The sequence below is a fragment of the Asterias amurensis genome, chromosome 12 (genome assembly GCF_032118995.1).
Source record: "Asterias amurensis chromosome 12, ASM3211899v1".
Classification (NCBI taxonomy): domain Eukaryota; kingdom Metazoa; phylum Echinodermata; class Asteroidea; order Forcipulatida; family Asteriidae; genus Asterias; species Asterias amurensis.
The window spans coordinates 16492210-16514405 of record NC_092659.1 but is presented as its reverse complement, the minus strand read 5'-3'; the positions used below and the strand labels follow the sequence as shown (position 1 = coordinate 16514405).

Sequence of the window (22196 nt, the reverse complement as noted above, 5' to 3'; positions counted from 1 at the left end):
CGTAATATCTTTTTCCCGCTCCGCAATATCGTCTGCGTTCAATGATGTTCAACATAGAGTAATCCTATTGACCGACTGCATTATTGGAGTAATCATTACGAGCACACATTAACACAAAACAGTGGGTGCGTTCGATTAGCTTCCCTGGAACGACCCCGCGGTGCTCTGAGCCCCTGACAAGAGCTGATCGAACGATCACACTCGCCCTCTCGTGGTGACGTCATGCACCTCGGGTCAACCCCAAGTGACCCACTCCAGAAACACGGCACTGGATAGACTGGGCCCGGCACTGGAGGGCTGCCCCGGCTGAGCCCCTGGAATGACTTCAAAGCTATTCGAACGCATTGGGGAGGGGGGCAGACCGGGGGTCGACGCAGGGAAGCTAAACGCGAACGCACCCATCATAGGAATGAAACAACATGGCGTTTACTTTCATCTCAGAAATGAAGTGTTCAAACTGTCTGTTTCTGGCTGTGGCTGTATGCATTCTGGACACCAGGTAAGGACATGACATAAGCTAAGAAGATATTAAGTAGCAGTAGGATAATTGGGGTTGAGGTAAACGTTTTCCTCATTTAATTCGCCAACCAACTCTATATAAACACAGTACAATAGACCCATTGACTCTTGAATTCTTGTGGTTTGTTTATACTGCGTTGCGTAAGTGTTGTAACTGATGCTTGCATTTCCGACAGCTGAGCATAGACACAACGTCTTTCCACTCTTCTGCTCCTTCATCAGTACTTAGGTATCCCTATAGAGAGTTGCACCAGGTCTATATTAAACAAGGCACTAAAATTGGGTTTTCCCTTTGGCTAGAAAACGAACTTTGTTGAAAAAATATAATTAAAGTACTAACAAGGTGTATTCAATTCAACGTATAATACATGATACCGCGATCACTCAGGCACACCTCGGCCTGGGTTGACCTTAGAGTACACTTCTGATAGTAGGGACTGCGTTCGCGCTCTCCCTTACAATATTGTCTAAAAACAGAATTATGATAAAAGATATGATTAGAGGAATTGTAGGTTAGGTATCAATTTGTATTTGGTTTGCGGGTGTGAAACTATATTGCCAGATTTTTTTAGATTTTTTTTTTTTAATTGGGAGAGCGTGTTAGAAGTATCAATTAATACAATACAAAAAAATGGTCGGAGATATTTCAATAATAAAATAATATATACAAAATGTTTATATTCAATACTATTGACATTTTCAACGTCATTAACTGGCATACGTATAACTGACGTATCACTATAGATTTGCAATTTGATCAGCATTAGTTTGCAATATGAAAAAGTAATTCTGCTGTTGCCATGGCAACAAAGCTATTGAAGCTATCCTTTAAAAAATTGGGGCGAAGGTCCGTTTAATTTGAGGGATAAGAAGAAAAATATTTCGGGCCATGGCCACCCTATAGTTTGATATTTACGCTACCTTACTTTTCAAAACTTATTTCGAGCGGGTGCAGTCGTAGGCCTAATGAGTTTTCATCGATGTAAACTTCCTTTCTGTATAAGAAATAAACATGTCCATGGTCACTTCCAAAAGTGCTCATGAAATTGCTTCTAGTTCCTTTTTTTTTATTGAACCGTTAAAGGAACACGTTGCCTTGGATCGGTCGAGTTGGTCTGAAAAGCGTTCTGTAACCGTTTGTTATCAAATCGATATGGTTAAGATGTTGTAAAAGTAGAATATAATGATCCACACAAGTATCACTCAAAATTGCACGGTTTTCTTTTTACCTCGTCGACTAACACGGTCGGCCATCTATGGAAGTCAAATTTTTGACTCCCATAAATGGCCGACCGTGTTAGTTCGCGCCGTAAAAAGAAAACCGTGCAACTTTGAGTGATACTTGTGTGGATCATTATATTCTACTCTTACAACATCATTCTAACCATTTATGCATTTCATTATAAACGGTTTCAAACCCTTTTTATAGACCAACTCGTCCGATCCAAGGCAACGTGTTCCTTTAACATTTTTGTACATTTTTTGCAGGAATATACAAATTATAATAATCTAGATTGGGAAGCAGTTCATTCGTTTTCAACAATTCCTCTGACGTCACTCTATTTATATTATTTCTGTACGTCGGGTCTACAATTAACTGAGATTTGATACAAATTAAAAGTGATGGTTCAACCCTATCCCTCGTCAAAAAAGTAATATCGAAGATTAGTTGAGTACTGACATAAACATTACAGACACCAAACAAAAGCAAGCTCTGCCGGGATATGTCTTTAGACCTAATAAAACAAGCTAATTTTTGTTAACACAAAGAACAAAATTGATTAGAGTGGGATTTGAATCTTCCTCCCGCAGAATTTCGGGAGGATTAAAGTAGTGAACTAAAGATAGATTAAGTAATACTGCACAATAATCAATACATACTTTTCAAGTAAAACTAGTAATTGCCACTGTCCTCTATTATTACAGAAGATTGTGCCCTTGTTGTACATGGCCATATGATTGGTTTTTATGACAATTCGCGCATACAATCATTATTCAATACAAAGCTTGGCCCAAGGTCATGGCTCTGCTTGCCACCGAATTCTGCGCTTACCAACACCATTCTCCGCTTGCATGACAAGCGCAAACGTTCTTATTAAAAAAAAAAAAAAAAAAAAAAAAATTGCTAACGATTTCCTGTAGTTTTAAAGCCAGTGGACACTGTTTGTAATTACTCAAAATAATTATCATCATAAAACCTTTCTTGGTGACGAGTAATGGGGAGAGGTTGATGGTATAAAACATTGTGAGAAACAGCTCCCTCTGAAGTGCCATAGTTTTCGAGAAAATAGTAATTTTCCACGAATTTGATTTCGAGACCTCAGGTTTAGAACTTGAGGTCTCGAAATCAATCATCTAAACGCACACAACTTCGTGTGACAAGGGTGTTTTCTTCTTCCATTATTATCTCGCAACTTTGATGACCGATTGAGCTCAAATTTTCACAGGTTTGTTATCTTATGCATATGTTGAGAACCATCAACTGTGAAAGCTAGTCTTTGACAATTAACAATAGTGTCCACTGCCTTTAACGTATAGACTCATAACTATTTTAAAGTTGACGTTTCTCTGCCCCTCGGCTATAGAGTTAACTTCTCACTAAAATGTAGAAATCCTACTGGTTTCATCACCTATAAAAAAGGCCCTTTCTGGGTTAATCTTAGGTTTAAAGGCAGTGGACACTATTTGTAATTACTCAAAATAATCATTTAGCATAAAACGTTACTTGGTAACGAGTAATGGGGAGTTATTGATAGAACAAAAAATTGTGATTTTGTTTTTACACGAATTTGATTTCGAGACCTAAGAATTAGATTTTGAGGTCTCGAAATCAAGCATCTGAACGCACACTTCGTGTGACTAGGGTGTTTTTTCATTGTTATCTCGCAACTTCGACGACCAATTGAGCTCAATTTTTCACAGGTTTGTTATGTTAAGTGAAAAGACTGATCTTTGGGGCCTAGTTGTAGATGTATATGCCATACAGATCTGTATTAAAGCAATCGCACAACATCGGGAAACAGTATTGTCAAAAGGCCCACACTTCGTGTATTACTACTTATATATAAAATAACAAACCTGCTGGGAAAATTTAAGCTCAATCGGTCATCGGAGTCGGGAGAAACTCACGGGAAACCCCACCCTTGTTTCCGCACGTTTCGCCGTATGTCCAATTTAAGCACTGTGAAATTGTGACAGAAGACGATTTCATTCGAAAAATGTAGATGTATATATCTCGACGAAAACAAAGGCGGTTTTGGATTCCACGCTGCTGAAACCCCAAAACATTTAAAATGAACATAACTCAGTGGAGCCCAAGGTAGATGTTGAGGCACAGAAATAACCCAAGAACGATAAAGTGGAAGGCCAAGTTAATCATAATAATAATAATAACAGTATTTATAAAGCGCCAAATTGCCAAAGGATACAAGGCGCTGAGAAGGAAAGAAGAGGGAAAAAGACTGAACAAAGATAAAGATGACCAGCTACGAAGAGGCAAAAAGGTGGGTTTTGAGAGCACGTTTGAAGGCTGGGACACTGTTTGAGCTTCTGGTAAGGGTAGGTAGAGAATTCCATAGTCGGGGAGCAGCAATTGAAAATGCCCTATCACCTGCAAGTTTATGGGTTTTGTGAACTGGAAGGGATTTACCAGTAGTAGAGCGAAGAGAGTAAGAATATGTCTGGAGTGAAAGGAGAGAGGAGAGATAATACGGGGCACAATGATTGAGGGATTTATATGTGTGGACCATTGTACGGAATTGAATGTGTTGGGCAAATACAAATATAATTTAATTGTCGGGGTCCCTACATCGATCATCAGCCATGACGAACATTTTTTTAATTTATTATGACCATGACTGCAGCAGCCGTAATGTTCCATTCCCACATGTTTTCCTTTGTCGTATTTTAATATGTGCAATGTGGGTTACTGTAAACTGATTAAAATCAGTTACAGTAACCAACACCGACATAATTTTCTTTGTTGTCTAGATTTGTTCTTCGATAACTTGTTTCGCTATTATTCTATCTGCTGCGAAGTAGAATTCGGAATTTCAGGAGACTGTTCGGTTTTGAAAAGCCGTCCTGCTGATTAACTAAAACTTGTATGGAAGGTAGGAAATAGGCCAGGTTGCGTTGAGTGGGTCGGGGGACTTCTCATGATTAACTTCACTGCCGTCGTGGAATGAGGTGTTTTATTAAATAAAACCGAATAAGAAATTTAGGTTTTTTTTGCACAAAGAAAAATTGATTAGGGCGGGATTTGAACTTGTCAAACCTCAGCATTTCAGAAAGATTGAGAAAGTAAGGTAAGAGAAGGTAAGGTTCATTTTAATAGCAACCACATACGGTTGGATTCGTTATAAAAAATAAATACATCAAATTGTATTACAAAGTAGAACTAAAGATGGAAATCTTTCTCACAATGTTTTATACAATCAACCTCTCCCCACTACTCGTTACCAAGTAAAGTTTTATGCTAATAATTATTTTGAGTAATTATATACACATAGTGTCCACTGCCTTAAAGCCATTATACACTTTCGGAACAGAAAACAAAATAAAAGTTCACAGATTTACAACTACAAATAACTTACAGGGTTTACAGAAGGTAATGGCAAAAGACTTCTCTTGAAATATTATTCCTTGAAATGCTTTACTTTTTGAGAAAACGTTAAAACAATTATCAATTCTCGATTATGAGAATTACGGATTTATTTTAAACACATGTCATGACACGGCGAAACGTGCGGAAACAAGAGTGGGTTTTCCCGTTATTTTTTCCCGACTCCGATGACCGATTGAGCATAAACTTTCACAGGTTTGTTATTATTTTGATATATAAGTTGTGATACACGAAGTGTGGGCCTTTTGACAATACTGTTACCGAAAGTGTCTAATGGCTTTAAAGGCAGTGGACACTATTGGTAATTACTCAAAAATAATTATCACCATAAAACCTTTCTTGATTACGAGTAATGGGGAGAGGTTGATGGTATAAAACATTGTGAGAAACAGCTCCCTCTGAAGTGACGTAGTTTTCGAGGAAGAAGTAATTTCAAACGAATTTGATTTCGAGACCTCAAGTTTAGAATTTCAGGTCTCAAAATCAAGCATCAGAAAGCACACAACTTCGTGTGACAAGTGTGTTTTTTCTTTCATTGTTATCTCGCAAATTCGAAGACCGATTGAGCTCAAATTTTCACAGGTTTGTTATTTTATGCATATGTTCAGATACACTAACTGTGAGGACTAGTCTTTGACATGTACTAATAGTGTCCAGTGTCTTTTAGTTGTCAGAAAGAAACCTATTTGGTTTTACCACGGGGGCGGTCAAGTTAGTGTAGTGGTGAGTCTCCTTGCCTTCCACACCTCTAGGACCCCAACTTGAAAAAGTTCAACTTGAAATTAGTTTTTTTTTTAATCGAAAGATAACATGATGTGCAAAACACAGCCGATGAGCTGATACATGTTATTATAACAGTTTCATATGTTGGTCCATTCACCATATCGTGATTGTGAATGGGCCAATGAGAATTCGTTTTGTACCTGAAACGTGGTTGTGAATGGACCAATAAGAGTTCGTTCTGGAGGGCATACCTGGTACGTGATTGTGAATTGACCAATGATAATTCGTTCTGTACCTGCTACTAGGCCCTACGTGAACTGTGAATGGGCCAATGAGAACTCGTTCCTGAATAATGTATGAAGTATCAGTGACCAAATGTTAACAGTCCATCCTTCCCCCCTTTTTTTTGCTCCTTCTATCTTTCTAATCAATTCTTGTTGAAGTAATTCAAATAAACCGAAATAGCACTAAATGAAACTACTGTAGCGTGATGAGCTCTGCTGAAGACATATCAAAGTGTTGAGGCGGGGACCAAGGTAGATGCAAAAAGTATTTAAATTGCGCCGAGTCGAACTCGCAAGCTTCACTTCGGGTTGTTGGCACGACGAACAGGCCGATCTCGAAAGGCTGTCAATTGGGGATTCTAAAGTGCTCTCTGTGGGTATATGCAAATGCTTCCAGATTTTGGATTGGCGAGAAGATAACAGTAAGTAAATCTCACCTTGTGGTATGAATTTGGTTTATTATTTATTTTCTATTTCTGTGACGTCACTCTTTTGATGAAAGTGTATATTGTTACGAATCAGCAACTTTGAAAATTACTGCCTTTCCAAACTAAAACATAATGATGTACAGCAAAACACAGCTACAAACATATCATAAAATTATGTTATCTTCCAATGTATCCAAACATTTTCCAGTTGAAAAATTGCACTTTAGTAACACATTTATTTACTGTTAACTGAGCAAACTGACAATAACATACTCGATAATGTTGCAAGCACTATAAATGATGTCTATATATTTTGCAAAATAGTTATAAAATGTGACAAATTCCGTCGTTGAAATGGTTTATGTACTTTTTGTAGGACAAAACTTACACAGTTTGAAGATAATGGCAGTATTAAGCTTCCCTGAAAATATTACTTGCTGAGGTGCTGTAGGTTTTGAAAAATCAGTAAACCAATGTCATGAAAATAATTGTCGTCTCGGTGATCATAAGACGAAAATTATTTTAGCATTTTCATGACATTGTTTTACTCAAACTACAGCACCTCAGCATTTTAAGGTACGGTTTCTACTAGCCCTGGTGGCCTTACACTTTCGTATTGTACTCTGTGTATGAGGAAGAGTCCTATATAGGGCTAGGTTTCTACTATCATTATCTTCAAACGGTGTAAGTTTAGTGTAAATCTGTGGACATTGTGTTTTGTGTTACAAAAAGTACCCAACTCCTTCAACAAAGTACACGAATAAGTAGACTGAGGGGTGTTATTATTATAGAGATACTTAAAGTCATTGAAAATGTTAAATAATCAATGGGGGAATGGTTTAAGCCAGTAAATGGACTATAAAGGGTAGATTCGTGACTACATTGTGCTCGCCTTCGGCTCGTGAGTTGTACTCATGAATCTACACTTTATCTTGTAACAAGCTCAACAGAATTTGATACTTTTATATACGCGTCATTGGTGACAGACTGGTCGCGTTTGAGGTATCGCCGAAATTCCATACCATAGCGAATATATTATGTCAATGTGTTCCTATATTATAGTACACAGTTATGAGATTTTGATATGGGGTATAAATGGTCTATAAAAACTGGAATATTTTTAACAACACTACTTCGAAGTGAAATGTTTCTTATTGTTGCTTTTTACTATAATCGAAAGCTTCTATTATGCGCCCAACACTGTAAAAAATATCCGTAAAATTTACGGCACTTTACCTTGCAGCTAGGGTGCCAGGTAAAATGCCATAAATTTCACAGTGGAAGTTTGTAAACTACCCCTTCAAGGCACAATTTACAAAACTTCCACCGTGAAATTTACGGCACTGGCACCCTAGCTGCCAGGTAAAGTGCCGTAAATTTTACGGATATTTTTTACATTGAACCCAACAGTTTTTATTGTCATTAATTTTAAGAGTGGTTACCAAACATACACCTTCCCTTCAACTATACTTTCATTGGGTATCCTGTACTAAAATAATGTCTCTCTTTTGTCATACAGGAGAGTAAAACAACACAAAGAAAGTCATGGCTTCACCGATCTTCATTATTCAGAGTATTGTTGGCATTGTCGGCATATTGGGAAACTCCTTGGTCTGCTTTGTCATCTGGCGAACCCCTGCCATGCACACCCTAACCAACGCCTTCATCTTCAATCAAGCTACGGTGGACATCCTTGGCTCCGTCTTCATGTTCCTTATGAGTGTGGTTCCGGATCCTGAGATCCTACCACCAGGAACGGCAGGAGTTCTTCTCTGTCGAATCTGGATCTCTGATTATCCCTTGTGGGCTTGCTACATTACGTCATCCATTAACCTGGTGGCTCTTACCTTTGAACGGTACCTTGCCATAGTCTACCCCTTCAAGTTCCAGAAAGTCTGCCACCGTCTCGGAGCGACCATAGTCATCGTGTTTGTCTGGGTTGCCGGATTCTCAATCGCCCTCTATGCCGCGGAACTTTTCCGCTACCGAGATGGACATTGTGTGCTATTCTTTGACCCAAAACTCCGCGTTGTCGGGATCATGATACCGGGCTTTCAGTATTTCTTCCCCGTCGTCTCGATGCTTGTCGCCTACATCCACATCACCGTGGAGCTGAAGCGGAGCGCGCAACGGCTGGCTCGCATCATGGGGCCCAACGTCGCGGGGGCCGGTAGGCCCGGTCAGGCACCGGAGTCGGCAGACGAGTCTCTGCTTCGAGCCAGACGCAACACCTTCAAGACGCTACTGATTGTCTTCATCGCATACGTCGCATGCTGGACTCTCAACTCCTCACTGCTGCTCGCCGCTACTCTTGGGTTCCCGTCATCCCCGGATTCTCCTGTTCTTATTATTTCCGTAGCCCTTGTAGCAACCAATTCTGCCATCAACCCAATCATCTACGCTTTAAAGTACAAACAATTCCAAAAAGGACTGAGGACGTTATTTCCATGTAAAGGTATTGAAGGTACCAACTCTGTGGGACCCTCAACGATAGCAACAGGGTTGTCGGTTGGCAATCCTGGTGTTTAGGTTTTATATCGTGGTCTAGCGGTTGTGCGGCACCATAATGTAGCTTGAGCCCTACATTTAGGTCCGGGCTACATTGAGGTACATGTTTGGGGCTACATTTAGGTCAGGCTACATTTAGGGCTCGGGCTACATTATGGTGCCGCACAAGCGGTTAATGGCACTAGACACGTTCGGTAATTGTCAATTACCGGTATGCTCACTTGGTGTATCACAACGTGTGTATCAACTCACCATTCTGTAAAAAGTTTACTCAATTGGTCATCGAATTGCAAGAAAATAATAAAAAGAAAAACCCCTTGCTGCACAAATGTGTGTGCGTTCAGATACCTAACTTCAGGCCTGGAGAAATTGCCTCTTTCTCAAAAGTTACGTTACTTTATAAAAGGTGACCCATTCTCGCAATGTTTTATACTATCACCAGCCCTCCCTAACTCATTACAAAGTAAGTTTTTATGCTAACGATCATTTTGAGTGAGATACCAATAGTGTCCCGTGCCTCTAACGGCAGTTTCCGCTGCTTATTCTCTAGATTTAGCATACAGTTTAAATTTGAGCTCAATTGGTCGTCGAAGTTGCCAGATAATAATGAAAGAAAAAACACCCTTGTCACACGAAGTTGTATTCTTTTAGATGGTTGATTTCGAGACCTCATATTCCGAATCTGAGGTCTCAAAATCAAATTCGTGGAACATTACTTCTTTCTTGAAAACTAACTCCAGAGGGAGCCGTTTCTCACAATGTGTTATACTATCAACCTCTCACCATTACTCTTTGCCAAGTAAGGTTTTATGCTAATAATTATTTTGAGTAATTGCTAATAGTGTCCACTGCCTTTTAAGTAACCTTTTGAAAGTTAGATATAATACCAAGATACGTGCACGCACTGATCCTGTTTCAACAACAACATTTAAATCATATAATCACTAATGTTTACTTGTTTGTTTATTTAAATTTATTTATTCAAATTATATAGTCTGTATTTTACACTGAAGATCAGGGGAATGTTCTCCCGCCATTTCATCCCATCCACCCATGTGCTAGGACCAAGGTAAAAGGCAAATAGTGAGTGCTAAGAGTTGTATACACAGCACCCAATTTCTAAGCTGTCAACAATAGATCAACAATGGTCAACAGTTTTCTTTTCCACAATTTATTTATAAATTAAAGGGACATTACATAATTGGTTCTGCTAATAACCAAAAAGTTACTGGCAGTGTAAGCACTTGTTGTAATCCACCATCTACATGAACTGACAAACCTGTAGACGTTTGGGATCGATTGGCCTTCTGGGTCACGTGATAGTGAAAACCGATTACACTTTTTGCTCGACATCGATGATTTTTTTTAATAATAAAACGCTTAGTGAGCGATAAACTCCAAACAGGAAATAAGTTTTATTTCTTTCATACCAAATATGACACTTCAGACTAATAATTCTCGGGATGTATTCTTCTATCATCATCACAAGATGGTGTAAGTTTGATGTAAATCTGATGATCCTTACGATTTTTTTGCCTAACCAATTCTGTAACACTCCTTTAAGTGACTTATTATTTTTTATTTCTTTCTTCTTTTTTTTGTGTTTTTTTATATAAATTTATTTAGTTAGCTAGTTATTTTTCTTCATATAATTGTTCCTTATATCTTAAAACCACAGTTCATAGGTGGTCCAATTTATTTTGTTCACATTTATTTAGCTTTTAGCACATCCCTTGTAGTCCTTACCGCGAATTGAATGTGCATGTTGTAGAATAAATATTCACGACTACCCAATTTTCAATTGAATTCTTTTCAAAATCTTACTTTTATTTCTTACAGATGTCTTTCCTTTTATCCCCAGCCCCAAATTAAATAGTCCACAAATTAGCTCAGACAAACTGCAAGAAAATTTGTTGTCTATTAATCTGTGCAGGGCGAATCGCGTATACCCCGGAAGTGATAAAAACAAAAAAAACTATTTATTGCGCCCCCGCGCGGTCAAAAATAAGGCGCATTTCAAATTTCATGATGCACATAAAATTATTTTCCGGTAGATGAAAGTGGAAAACACTATTAAAAATCTCTAATCTCAATTTGATGTAAAACTGAGCGAAATTTGAAATAGCATCAAGAATTCGGTGTGTACATTCCAAACGTTATGCCTTTCTGCTTAAAATGTAATAAAAAAAATCAAATACGGCTAAAGATTTTCTGTACTAAAACGTACAGACTCATATGGTTTAAATATAACGTCGACCCCTCTGCCTCTCGGCTATGTAGGGTGCGTTCGTTTAGCTCCCGGGGTCGACCCGGTCTACCCCGGTTCGTTCGAATAGCTTTGACCCGGGTCAGCCCCCAGTGCCCTGCTTGTGGAGTGGGTAGCTCTTGTCAGGGGCTCACCCGACCCAGGGAAGCTAATCGAACGCACCCAATATTAACTTCCGACTCGTGTTATAAATCTTACTGGTCATACTGCCTCTAAACCCATCTTTTCTTTGTGTTAATCTGGGTGAAGTGCTTGTCATGTAAAGTTGTTGACAATCATACTTTTATTGTATCATGCTTGCTTTCAAATAATGTCGAACAATAATGGAGAAATCTGCATCAAATACGTTCCGAACAGGTATTTAGTTGTTTTAATAACGCTGGAACGAAAGGGTACTGTTTTAAAGAAAGAGAAACTCCAAGGTCGAACTCAATTTTGTGATGCAGCCATTTTCCAAAAAGAAATACAAACCCCTGAAAACATCTTGGGCATGAAACAACGGCTTCGGCCCCAGATTCGGTTCAGGCTATAGCTTGAACCCACGGTTGTTTTGACATTAGCGAGTAAGTAGGATTTGAAACTGTGCATGGTGGAAATACGATATAGAAAGGTTTGCGGTAACACCATGTAATGACTATCTCTAATGAGTTGGGGTGGTTCTGAAAAGAACCGTTGGTTTCCACTCGAGGTTTCGATCAATATGCTCTGATCGTCTTGTGGAGAAAGCAAGTAGGTTTAGCTACACGTTATGCGAGCAAACACGTGAACGTGAACGTCAAAAAATGGTGTTGTTTCTAGGTGACGTCACCACTTTGGGCTTAGTGCATGCTCACGTATGTCGTCTGTGCGCACGTACCTACCTAACGTGAAAAAATGGTAATTTCAGGTATGCTAAAAACGTGAGATTTTTACGACACCGTTTCTGACGTTGCTCGCGGCGGAACGTGCAGCCAAACCTTTCTAATTTGCACGTGCTTTACTCAGGGCTTCAGACTAGAGAACAAAGCCTGAAGCCGAATTCAAAGCCGAAGCCGTGGATTCGAAAAGGGCCGTGGTCTATGTCTATAAAACACTTTCGGGTCAGAATTGAACCAGATCCTGACCCCTTCAAGAGATGTCCAAAACGTCTACTAAACGATTTTATTCCTCGCTTGGGTGAGCATCACTATCCCACCATGGGTGTGGCGTTACTGCCTGCCTCTCTATCGACATAATCGCTTCTCACAATTCATACTTACCTGGCTCAGGAGATACCGTGATCACTCAGGCGGTTCTCCCAAGGCGAGGCCCGGCCATAGCACACTCGGCCTGGGCTGACCTTTGTGATTCCCCCAAATGTGGGGAACTCAAGAGTACAATTTCTGATAGTGGGGACTGCGTTCGCGCTCTCCCTCGTAATAAACCTAAAGTTAGACATGTACATGAATACCTCTAATACCTCCTTGAAGATATTTAACTATGGCTTGAGCTAATGGTTGAATATTGTGCAAGTTCGATTAGCTTCCTTATATTAGGTCGACCGTGGTGCTTTCGACTAGCTTGATGTCATTCGTCACTTGGGGCCACTGAACTCTATAATACCGACAAAAGAGATCAGTACTTGAGGCTGACCGAGGTGCATGACGTCACGACGAAAAACGTTCTCAATGGCCACCATTTTGTTCGTATTCGGCGGGACATTTTCGCGTGGTTTGACACTTTATTTTCACTCTAAAATTATCGACTTTTTTATCAGCTAGAATGATTTTTCTCCCAAGACGGGTACTTTTGTATCATTTTGGGTTTGTGAAACATTGCAGTTGAACGTTGACAATATTATTTTACGGTCTTTTCGTGAATCAACGAACAGTTTCGGACGAAATGTAGGCCTAAATAGAGAAAGTAGTTCCGGTCGGCTGTCCTAGGATGCATTAATAGTGTCAATGCTTGGGGAAGTTAGCGTTTGATTGGCTCATGTCAAGACTTACTCGGATGAGTACACCGGGGTCGACAAGGGGAAGCTAATCAAACGCAGCCATTGAGTGAGCTAATTGTTCCTATGTTTTACTCTCTGACAGCTATAGGTGTGCAATTTCGCCATTGGACGAGATGTGTACGGGACATCTTCATTTACTCGTTGTTTTCGGCAAGATTAAATCTGAGAATGACATCTACAAGTTTTGCTTTCGGAGGCAGGATCGGACTACTCCATTTTCATGCAGGTAAGGATTATGACTCACTGTCATATGCATTTTTGTTTATTAAGATTAGACTAAAACATAAAAAAATTCTGGTCGACAGTTTCCCCGGTGTCAAAGGGAAATGGTGTCCGCAATTTGATTCTGTAAAGTACAGAATTGCCATATTAAAAATTATTCCTGATGCTTTTTTTAAGGATTCCCTTATTTGAATCGATTAGAAGGGAAAAAACCGCCATTGAAAAGCACATCGACGGTGGCATTTTTAATGTACAGGACGAACGTGGGTAATTATCTGCACACGTTCGTCATGGGAAAGAAAATCCGCCACACACCGGGGTCGACCCAGGGAAGCTAAATGAACGCACCCTATATAGGAAATTAACATGGGCTGAAGGAGGAGGATTCAAAAGAGGGCGCTGTTTGCGGCGCCTATACATAATTATAATGAGTTTGGCTAGTGTGTGAACTGAATAAACTGGAATCGTGGTTTTGGAATACAAGAAACACATCTTTTAAAGGCAGTGGATACTATTGGTAATTATTCAAAATTTGTATCAGTATAAAACCCTTCTTGGTGACGAGTAATGGGGAGAGGTTGGTAGTATAAAACATTGTGAGAAACGGCTCCCTCTGAAGTGCCATAGTTTTCGACAAAGAAGTAATTTTCCACGAATTTGATTTCGAGACCTCAGGTTTAGAACTTGAGGTCTCGAAATCAACCATCTAAACGTACACAACTTCGTGTGACAAGGGTGTTTTTTTCTTTCAATATTATCTCGCAAGTTCGATGACCGATTGAGCTCAAATGTTCACAGGTTTGTTATTTTATGCATATGTTGAGATACACCAACTGTGAAGGCTAGTCTTTGACAATTACCAATAGTGTCCACTGCCTTTAAGCAAATCCTCACAAAGTTCAACGACTTTACGTTGTCAACAATGTCAAAATAGAAGTAAAACGGTTTAAGTTTGGTAATGACTATGAAAATAAAGGCAATCAAAACGTACATGTTAGAAGTATAGCAGCTATGGATAGTATAATGCATTTTGAGAGACATTTTCACTGCGATTGTGGAATTATAGATATAACTTTTTATCAAAACAAATTTGAGTATGAAAAGCGTTACCGCGGTAAAGCTTCTCCGGTTGTTTAGTCCTATAAATTCTTTCTGGGTGGAAATATTATTCGCTCCGGAGTTTTGATGATATCTCAAAAGCGTGACCACCTTATGTAATGAAATTTCCACTTGTAAGTTTAATTGTGTATATCTACATTTATACAGAATCAAAACAATCGAACGGTTCCCAAATCCAAAGGCACACATTACCATTAAAGAGAGTTCAAGGCAGTTTTTAGTATTTACTTAAAATATTTATTAGCATTAAACCTTTCTTGGTATAACGAGTAACGGGGAGCTGTTGATAGTATAAAACATTGTGAGAAACGGCTTCCTCTGAAGTAATGTAGTTTTCGAGAAAGAAATAATTTTTCGCAAATTTGATTTCGAGACCTCAGGTTTAGAATTTGAATATTGCCATTTTAAAAATTCTGCTGGTAATAGTGTTATCCGGCTATGTTCCGTAAGGGATCTTTTAAAACAAATCGTGATTTTTGCCCGTACCGTTAATGAGTACACACAATTTTGTTTTAAGACCATGGTAGTCAGTCACTGACTGCGCGATAGCTCAGTGTAAAGTTTTTAAACAGATAATTATTGTTTCGGAGAGAGCAAATCGTAGATACCGTCTCCCTCCGGCTGAACCAGCTTGCTTGCTGCCACCTGCTCCACGAATTCACTGGAACGATACCATAGCTTTGGCTTCTCACAAAGCACAGCTTCCTTGATTACGCTTGCAACTTGGTCTGGTACCTGTACTGCACCGACCATTTTCTGTACCGGCTCACGGGTCGCGTTGTATGCGAATGCATCTGTAGCCACGCTATCGAAGCCCGCCATCTTTGGTGTGTTGGTCACGAATTCTATAGGATTTTCCAGACCTTTGGTCATGTCGGTGAGGACTATGCCAGGCTGAACAAGGATGGCCCTGAAATTATGGAGAGACCACAAGAATAAGTGCATACGAATAAGACATATGTAACCGTCTTCATGTTCCATAGACAGTGGTGGAGGAGTTTAGGGCTACATCAGAAGGGGGTGCGTTGTCGTGGCTTCAACCACAACTGTTTCGGTCAATTGTCAGTGAACAACCAATGGTAAGTTCAACCGAAACTTCAGCTATTGGAGTTACGACCGCGCGAAAACGCCATAAGTGTTTGCCACAGGGGTGTCTGTGCGTCTTTTTGGACACCCTGTTTTAAAACGCACATTGGGAGGGAGCGTTTGCCAGAGGGTGTCTGGGCGTCTTTTTGGACACCCTGTTTTAAAACGCACACTGGGAGGGAGCGTTTGCCAGAGGGTGTCTGTGCGTCTTTTTGGACACCCTGTTTTAACACGCACCCAAGGAGGGAGCGTTTGCCAGAGGGTGTCTGGGCGTCTTTTGGACATCCTGTTTTAACACGCACCCAAGGAGGGAGCGTTTGCCAGAAGGTGTCTGGTCGTCTTTTGGACACCCGTTCTAAATGTGGACACGCTGCTATCATCATTACATGTAAAAAATGTATTGTAAGTGAACATTGGACACCCAGTTTTTAATATTTCAGCAAATTTGGACACCCTTTTACCCAATCCTGGCTACAAAACCGAGAGAAACCTACCCCAATCCCGGCATAATCAGCTATTTTGAAGCAAAGTGGAGAGAGGGGATGGTACCTGAACGACCTTTGTTGTTTCCCACCCCTGGAACCGGAAAAAATGGGCCAAAGGAGGGACTTATGGGATATCTGTCAGTAGTCAACTCGACCTATTGAATGACCAAGTCAACTCGACCTCTTGAATGTCCAAGTCAACTCGACCTCTTGAATGACCATGTTTACGTTTCCTTACCAGATATTGTAGAGTTTCAGCAGCGGGGCCATCGACTGGGTCATGCCGTCAACCGCGAACTTACTGGCCGTGTAGTAGGCTTGGAACGGAGGACCTTTTGGAAGAAAATCCAAGAAAAGTCCAAGTCAATTATAAAGAAACTAGACCTACGTTTTCTGTTGATACGTTCTTAATACTTGTCTCCACGTTTCAACTAGCTTGCTCTAGCTATTCATCGTCAGGAAACCGAAGAGTAGGAGAGATGTCGGCCTATTTAACCCTCGAACAAGTCACCACTGTGAGAGCTCTCAGTGACCACTTGGTTTTTCATCTGCCACATCTGGGGGAAAAATCCACTGGACCTGCTATTTCAGTTTATCCTGTACTGGGGCATCTATCAACACCTCAAAGTGGAATTGCAGACTTTGGCGCCCAATTTAGCATGGGGTTAGGAAAATAAAGCTAGTTAGTCCATAAGTGCATGCGTGTCTTGGTGGTTGCTGTCACTATAAAGTTTTTGTAAGGTAAAACAAAAAAAGTTAGAAAAGGCATACCGAAAATAGATTTTTCATATTTCTGAACTAAATTATTATGCACAAAACCCCAATGTGACTGCACTCACTGAGCCACGATTGCGCGTTGAAAAAACATAAGGGGCGCTTTCCAGGATAAAATGGGTTCAGAGGTTTCAGTGTAGAGTCAGTCCTTGCTCTGATTGGTTCTCCTGCGTAGAGACCTGTGGTTGGTGGACAAAAATACTCACATACGAGAGTGTATATACTGGTGGTGTTGATGATTCTTCCAGATCGTCTCTCCTTCATAGAGGGCAGTACAGCTCTCATCATACGAGACACTCCCCAGAAATTGACATCAAATACCTCCTGGCATGTCTCTATCGATGGTGTGTCAGTCGAATCCCACGAGTTGATCCCAGCATTGTTGACTTGGAAAACAAAACCAGAAACAAGAGATGACAAAACTGTAACAATACGGGATTAGAAAGAGGCACGAGTACTACAGCCTTTTTCTTTGGCAACGCACACCAGTTATCTCATGTTAATAAAGATAAACGTACTATTGAATGTGAATGAATCTCAGCATTGTTGGCTTGGAAAAAAACAGGAGAGGAAAAGTTCAGGGGCAATCGTTTTGAGCAATAATTGCTTATCATACATGTGTATGAAATGTTGTTTTCTACAAATTAAATCCCAGATGTATCCGAAAGGGTTATCTGGGCCAACCCATATGGGGCCCATGAATCTTAGGTGCAGGATCCAGTTGGGCCCATAAGGGTTTCCACCCATGACTGGTTTCAACACCATATTATGGGACGAGGCCCATAAGGGACCCATATATAGGACCCATGGGGACATATGGGTTATATGGGTTATATGGGCCTATCTATAATATGGCCTACATAATATGAACCCCTGTTGCAGGATCAGCAGGGCCAAAATTGGTAAACATGTGGGGGCCCATGTTGCCCATGTGGGACCTCCATATATGAGGACATCGGGTGGCTTCTCATAAGTATGTGTATGACATATTTGTTTTCTTAATGCTTGAACGCTACAACTAAATCAGGTCACAACTCGTTGACATTGAAGCTGTGTAAGGTAAACGAACTGGAAAAGGATGTTGTTTTTTCACGCACTTTGTGAGATCGAGGTCAAACACCGACATTTAGCCACACGGTTGTTGTATCGAAAATGAATCAGCAATTGCATAATGGCGGGAAGTACTTGTCCCTTTGTAAAACAGACAGTCACTTGAATACTCAGAAAAACACTGACAATTATTATAAACATCATGGTTGTATACACATTTGTTGGAATCCTCTGTTTAATTCAAACCCCTAGATAAGATGCTTACTATAAAACTAACCTGTGATAATTTCATTTCAAAATGTGGTAGCGTTTTTGAGATACTGACGAAAATCATGGAGAGGTTATGTCCACGCATGAAAAATAATCTGCAATTGGGATACACAATCTGAGAATAACACTTCTCATGTTCTAATTTACTGTGGATAAAGTATCTTTTTTTCATAACCGCTGTGGTTTGAAGTAAATATATTCTTTAAATGCCGTATCCTAAGCTGCTGTACTTCTTACCAAGTAAGTTTGTATTGCCATTAATTTTCAGAGTCATTACCAAATGCATATCCTTTAAAGGCAGTGGACACTATTGGTAATTACTCAAAATAATTATCATCATGAAACCTTTCTTGATTACAAGTAGTGGGGAGAGGTTGAGGGTATAAAACGTTGTGAGAAACAGCTCCCTCTGAAGTGAGGGTAGTTTTTGAGAAAGAAGTAATTTTCCACGAATTTGACTTCGAGACCTCATGTTTAGAATTTGAGGTCTCGAAATCAAGCGTCAGAAAGCACACAACTTCGTGTGACAAGGGCGTTTGTTCTTTCATTATTATCTCGCAAATTCGACGACCGATTGAGCTCAAATTTTCACAGGTTTGTTATTTGATGCATATGCTGAGATACACCAACTGTGAAGGCTAGTCTTTGACAATTACCAAAAGTGTCCACTGCCTTCAAACACACACGGGACGCTACTTATAATATGCCGTAGTCTAAACTCTGAATTGAGAATGAGCTAGCGAAGTTTAAATAAAGTTGGGGAAACCGTAATGAGATACAAGTGCAAAAAGTAATGGACAGAAAATAGCAGCAGGGAGAAATAAAGGGCCAATGTGATACTTCAAAAAAATAGGGGTCACGATCTTGTCATAATAGAAAAATATGGGCTGCTCAGGGACAACTCCTTACAGTCAAGCCACGAAGAATTAAAGACACTGGACACTATTGGGGGGGGGGGGGGGGGGGGGGGTGAGAAGGTACTTCTTTCTCAAAAGCTACGCTACTTCAGAGGGAGCACTTTCTCGCAATGTTTAATACTAAACAGCTCTCCATGCTCGTTCAAGTGCTTTTTATGCCAACAATTATTTTTGAGTAGGCTAATTACCAATAGTGCAACAGTGCCTTAAAAAAACATGGCCAGCCCATTTTTAATTATACGAAATAAAATGTGGGCATAATATTCTTCCAACTTGTTTGCCCATGGACAAATACACGGTGTACATGTAGGTCAGGCCCTGAACTCCAGCCCTAATTGTTCCTACCTTTTTCCAAGGACTAAATATCTTGCTCGGATGTAAATTTTGATAATTTCCTATCTTGGTCTTTGAGTGTGGATAGGGTTATCAAACTCTTTTATTCCATTTTTGACAATATTTCAATTCAATTATGAAATTCGAAGTGTGTAAATTTTGAGGATTTGCACTTTTTTTTTGCACCGGTTGAAATATCAGAAGATTAAATTGTTGATATGTTATGGCTATGCTTTGTGTATAGGCCTATATTTGTTTGTTTGTTTGTTTAACTTTTACTTTAAGTTTTACGTTTGGTAATCTGTCTTAAAATTAAGGGCAATAACAACTTTTGGTTAGAAGCCTACATTATAATTCGGTAGTAACTTAAGTTATTTAATGTGTTTACGTAAAAAGGATTTAGTTTTTATGCTGACAAATTTTAATCTGAGGTAAACGCTCTCGGTTCCTATTGGTGATTATTATATATTCTTCCCTGTGTTTTTAGGGTACTAACTTACCCAATACATCAATGCGACCCTCCTTTGCAATTATCGCATCCACCGCACCCCGTTGGTCCCCATCTTTGCTCACGTCCAGCTTCCGTATGAAGAGCGTCTCACCAAGAATCCCAGCACCTTCCCCGCCGACGGCAGACTCCAACGGTCCCTTGTTTTTATCGAGCAGGTCTCGCATGGTAGCGTAGACCCTGAAGCGACGGTCAGAATCCTTGCCGAGAAGCGCCGCTGTGGCCAGTCCAATCCCCGATGAACAGCCAGTGATGAGAACTATTATTTTATCCGCCATTTGTGTGGGGTCCCTCCGTTGTTCAATGTTCATCTATCCCTGCTCTATCCAACATCCAAAGCAGACTGCCGCTAGAGTCGCTCCAAAAGGAAACAGGTTTACAGGTGCACCTTGTGTGAACTTTCACACTACGTGAATAGGTCGATGCGTGTAACACGATGCCGCGACGAAGGCACGACACTGGGCGGGGCGGCCAATATTGGGTGCGTTCGTTTAGCTTCCCTGGGTCGACCCCGGTGTGTTGTGTATTTTTTTCCAGGACGAACGTGGGTAATTATCTGCACACGTTCGTCCTGGAAAAAAAAACCCCGCCACACACCGGGGTCGACCCAGGGAAGCTTAAAACGAACGCACTCAATGATAGTTGGCCGTGCGTTCAGACAGCGGAACTAATTAAGGCCCTTCGAATCCACGGCTTCGGCTTTGGGTTCGGCTTCAAGCTCCGTTCTCTCGTTTGATGAAGCCCTAAGCACGTACACAACGCACGTGCTATTAACTTGTCAAAACACAACTGCGGGGGGTCGCACACAAAAGAACTAAGAAGAAAAAAAAAAACGGAAAAAATATATATAAAAAGTAGGCCTATTTGGAAAAAGTCTAAACTGTAACTGTTCAACTAAAACATTATACCACACTAAGCACGGGGGGGGGGGGGGGGGGGGCAAGGCAATGGACCTATAAATCATATTTATTCTTTCATTTTAAGCTGTCGTAAAAATGCTCTCCATTTTTATCGGTCTTGCAGTTTAAATGTTTCTGATACAAATTGGAAATTCAGGTCGCCTAAAGTTTTTTGCGTCAGAGTTCAACCCACCTAGCCCCCCCCCCACACCTATCATCGTAGTTCTGTACGGTGCTGTCGCTCTATTAAAAGCCTTTGAAACCGTCACTGTCGATTGTTCAACCGAAGGACAATCTTCATGGCCTAGAAAAAGTCTTGAAAGGTCACAACTGATTTAATGAATTGACAGTAAAAAAAAAAAAAAGTGGCAACAAGTAGGCATCGTAGTAAGCCCTTCAATTCAATCACCCTGAATCGCCGGTTTTGTGTACACTAGAAATAATTGGAAGTCAGGCCCCCCTATAAATAGTCCGTCAGCTTTATTCACGCAGTGTCCAGATCCAATTAACAAGACAGTTTGATAATGCTCTCTCAATGAATGGGAGGGCCGGCAATGGGCATACTCAGCAGATTCGGATTGCTTTGAAGAATGGCATGATGCGGTTGTTCGATGTCTTTGATGTCCCGGTCTCTTTCATCGAGCGCTACCTCAGTCTGCATATACACGTCTCAAAACATAATATCAACACAGAACCAGCGGCGTATACTATAATATAAATGCAATGGGGGGGGGGGGGGCACAAGGGGGGGAGGGCACAAGGGGGCACCTTTTCTTCTAGGGGCACTTCATAAACTCAGATCAACCTGAGCGGTTTGAAAACGGGCGTCTCTAATAATCACGCTAAGATTTTACTGGCAGCTTCGGAAGCCCCACATTTCTTGGTGCAATATTAAAGGAACACGTTGCCTTGGATCGGATGAGTTGGTCTATAAAAAGCGTTTGAAACCGTTTGTTATAAAATGCATTTAGAAAGATGTTTTAAAAGTAGAATATAAAGATCCACACAAGTATCACTCAAAATTGCACGGTTTTCCTTTTACGTCGCGAACTAGAAACACGGTCGGCCATTATGTTTTGACTCCCATAAATGGCCAACCGTGTTACTGTTAGTCGATCATGACAAAGCCAGAGCTTCAGAAAACCATGCATGTTCCTATTAGAACAGAATTAGTTTCAGACGTTTTCGAAAGAATGAAAAAGAAAT

General features: G+C 40.4%; 2 protein-coding genes and 1 non-coding gene across 5 annotated transcripts; 2 read left to right on the top strand and 1 right to left on the bottom strand.

Moving 5' to 3' along the window:
* Window positions 1–312: 312 nt before the first annotated feature.
* On the top strand, window positions 313–13542 carry LOC139945303 (galanin receptor type 2-like). 3 transcript variants are annotated; one of them, XR_011787066.1, is made up of 2 exons: window positions 313–499; window positions 13410–13542. XR_011787066.1 is itself a non-coding variant. In XM_071942650.1 (2 exons), exon 2 carries the CDS (start codon window positions 8124–8126, stop codon window positions 9105–9107), a length of 984 nt encoding a protein of 327 aa, XP_071798751.1. In that variant the 5' UTR covers window positions 313–499; window positions 8098–8123; the 3' UTR covers window positions 9108–10540. The 3 variants fall into 3 exon arrangements, 1 of the variants encoding a protein (XP_071798751.1); XR_011787067.1 differs by lacking the exon at window positions 13410–13542 and adding an exon at window positions 6310–6493; XM_071942650.1 differs by lacking the exon at window positions 13410–13542 and adding an exon at window positions 8098–10540.
* LOC139945677 (U1 spliceosomal RNA) lies at window positions 12583–12746 on the top strand. Its single transcript, XR_011787150.1, has one exon. It is a non-coding gene; the product is annotated as a U1 spliceosomal RNA (small nuclear RNA).
* A 425-nt stretch (window positions 13543–13967) lies between the features above and the next one.
* LOC139945009 (retinol dehydrogenase 8-like) lies at window positions 13968–20555 on the bottom strand. Its single transcript, XM_071942236.1, has 4 exons — window positions 20084–20555; window positions 17220–17399; window positions 16478–16571; window positions 13968–15578 (listed from the first exon to the last, which is right to left on the bottom strand). Exons 1-4 carry the CDS (start codon window positions 20400–20402, stop codon window positions 15245–15247), a joined length of 927 nt encoding a protein of 308 aa, XP_071798337.1. The 5' UTR covers window positions 20403–20555; the 3' UTR covers window positions 13968–15244.
* Between the last annotated feature and the right edge of the window lie 1641 nt (window positions 20556–22196).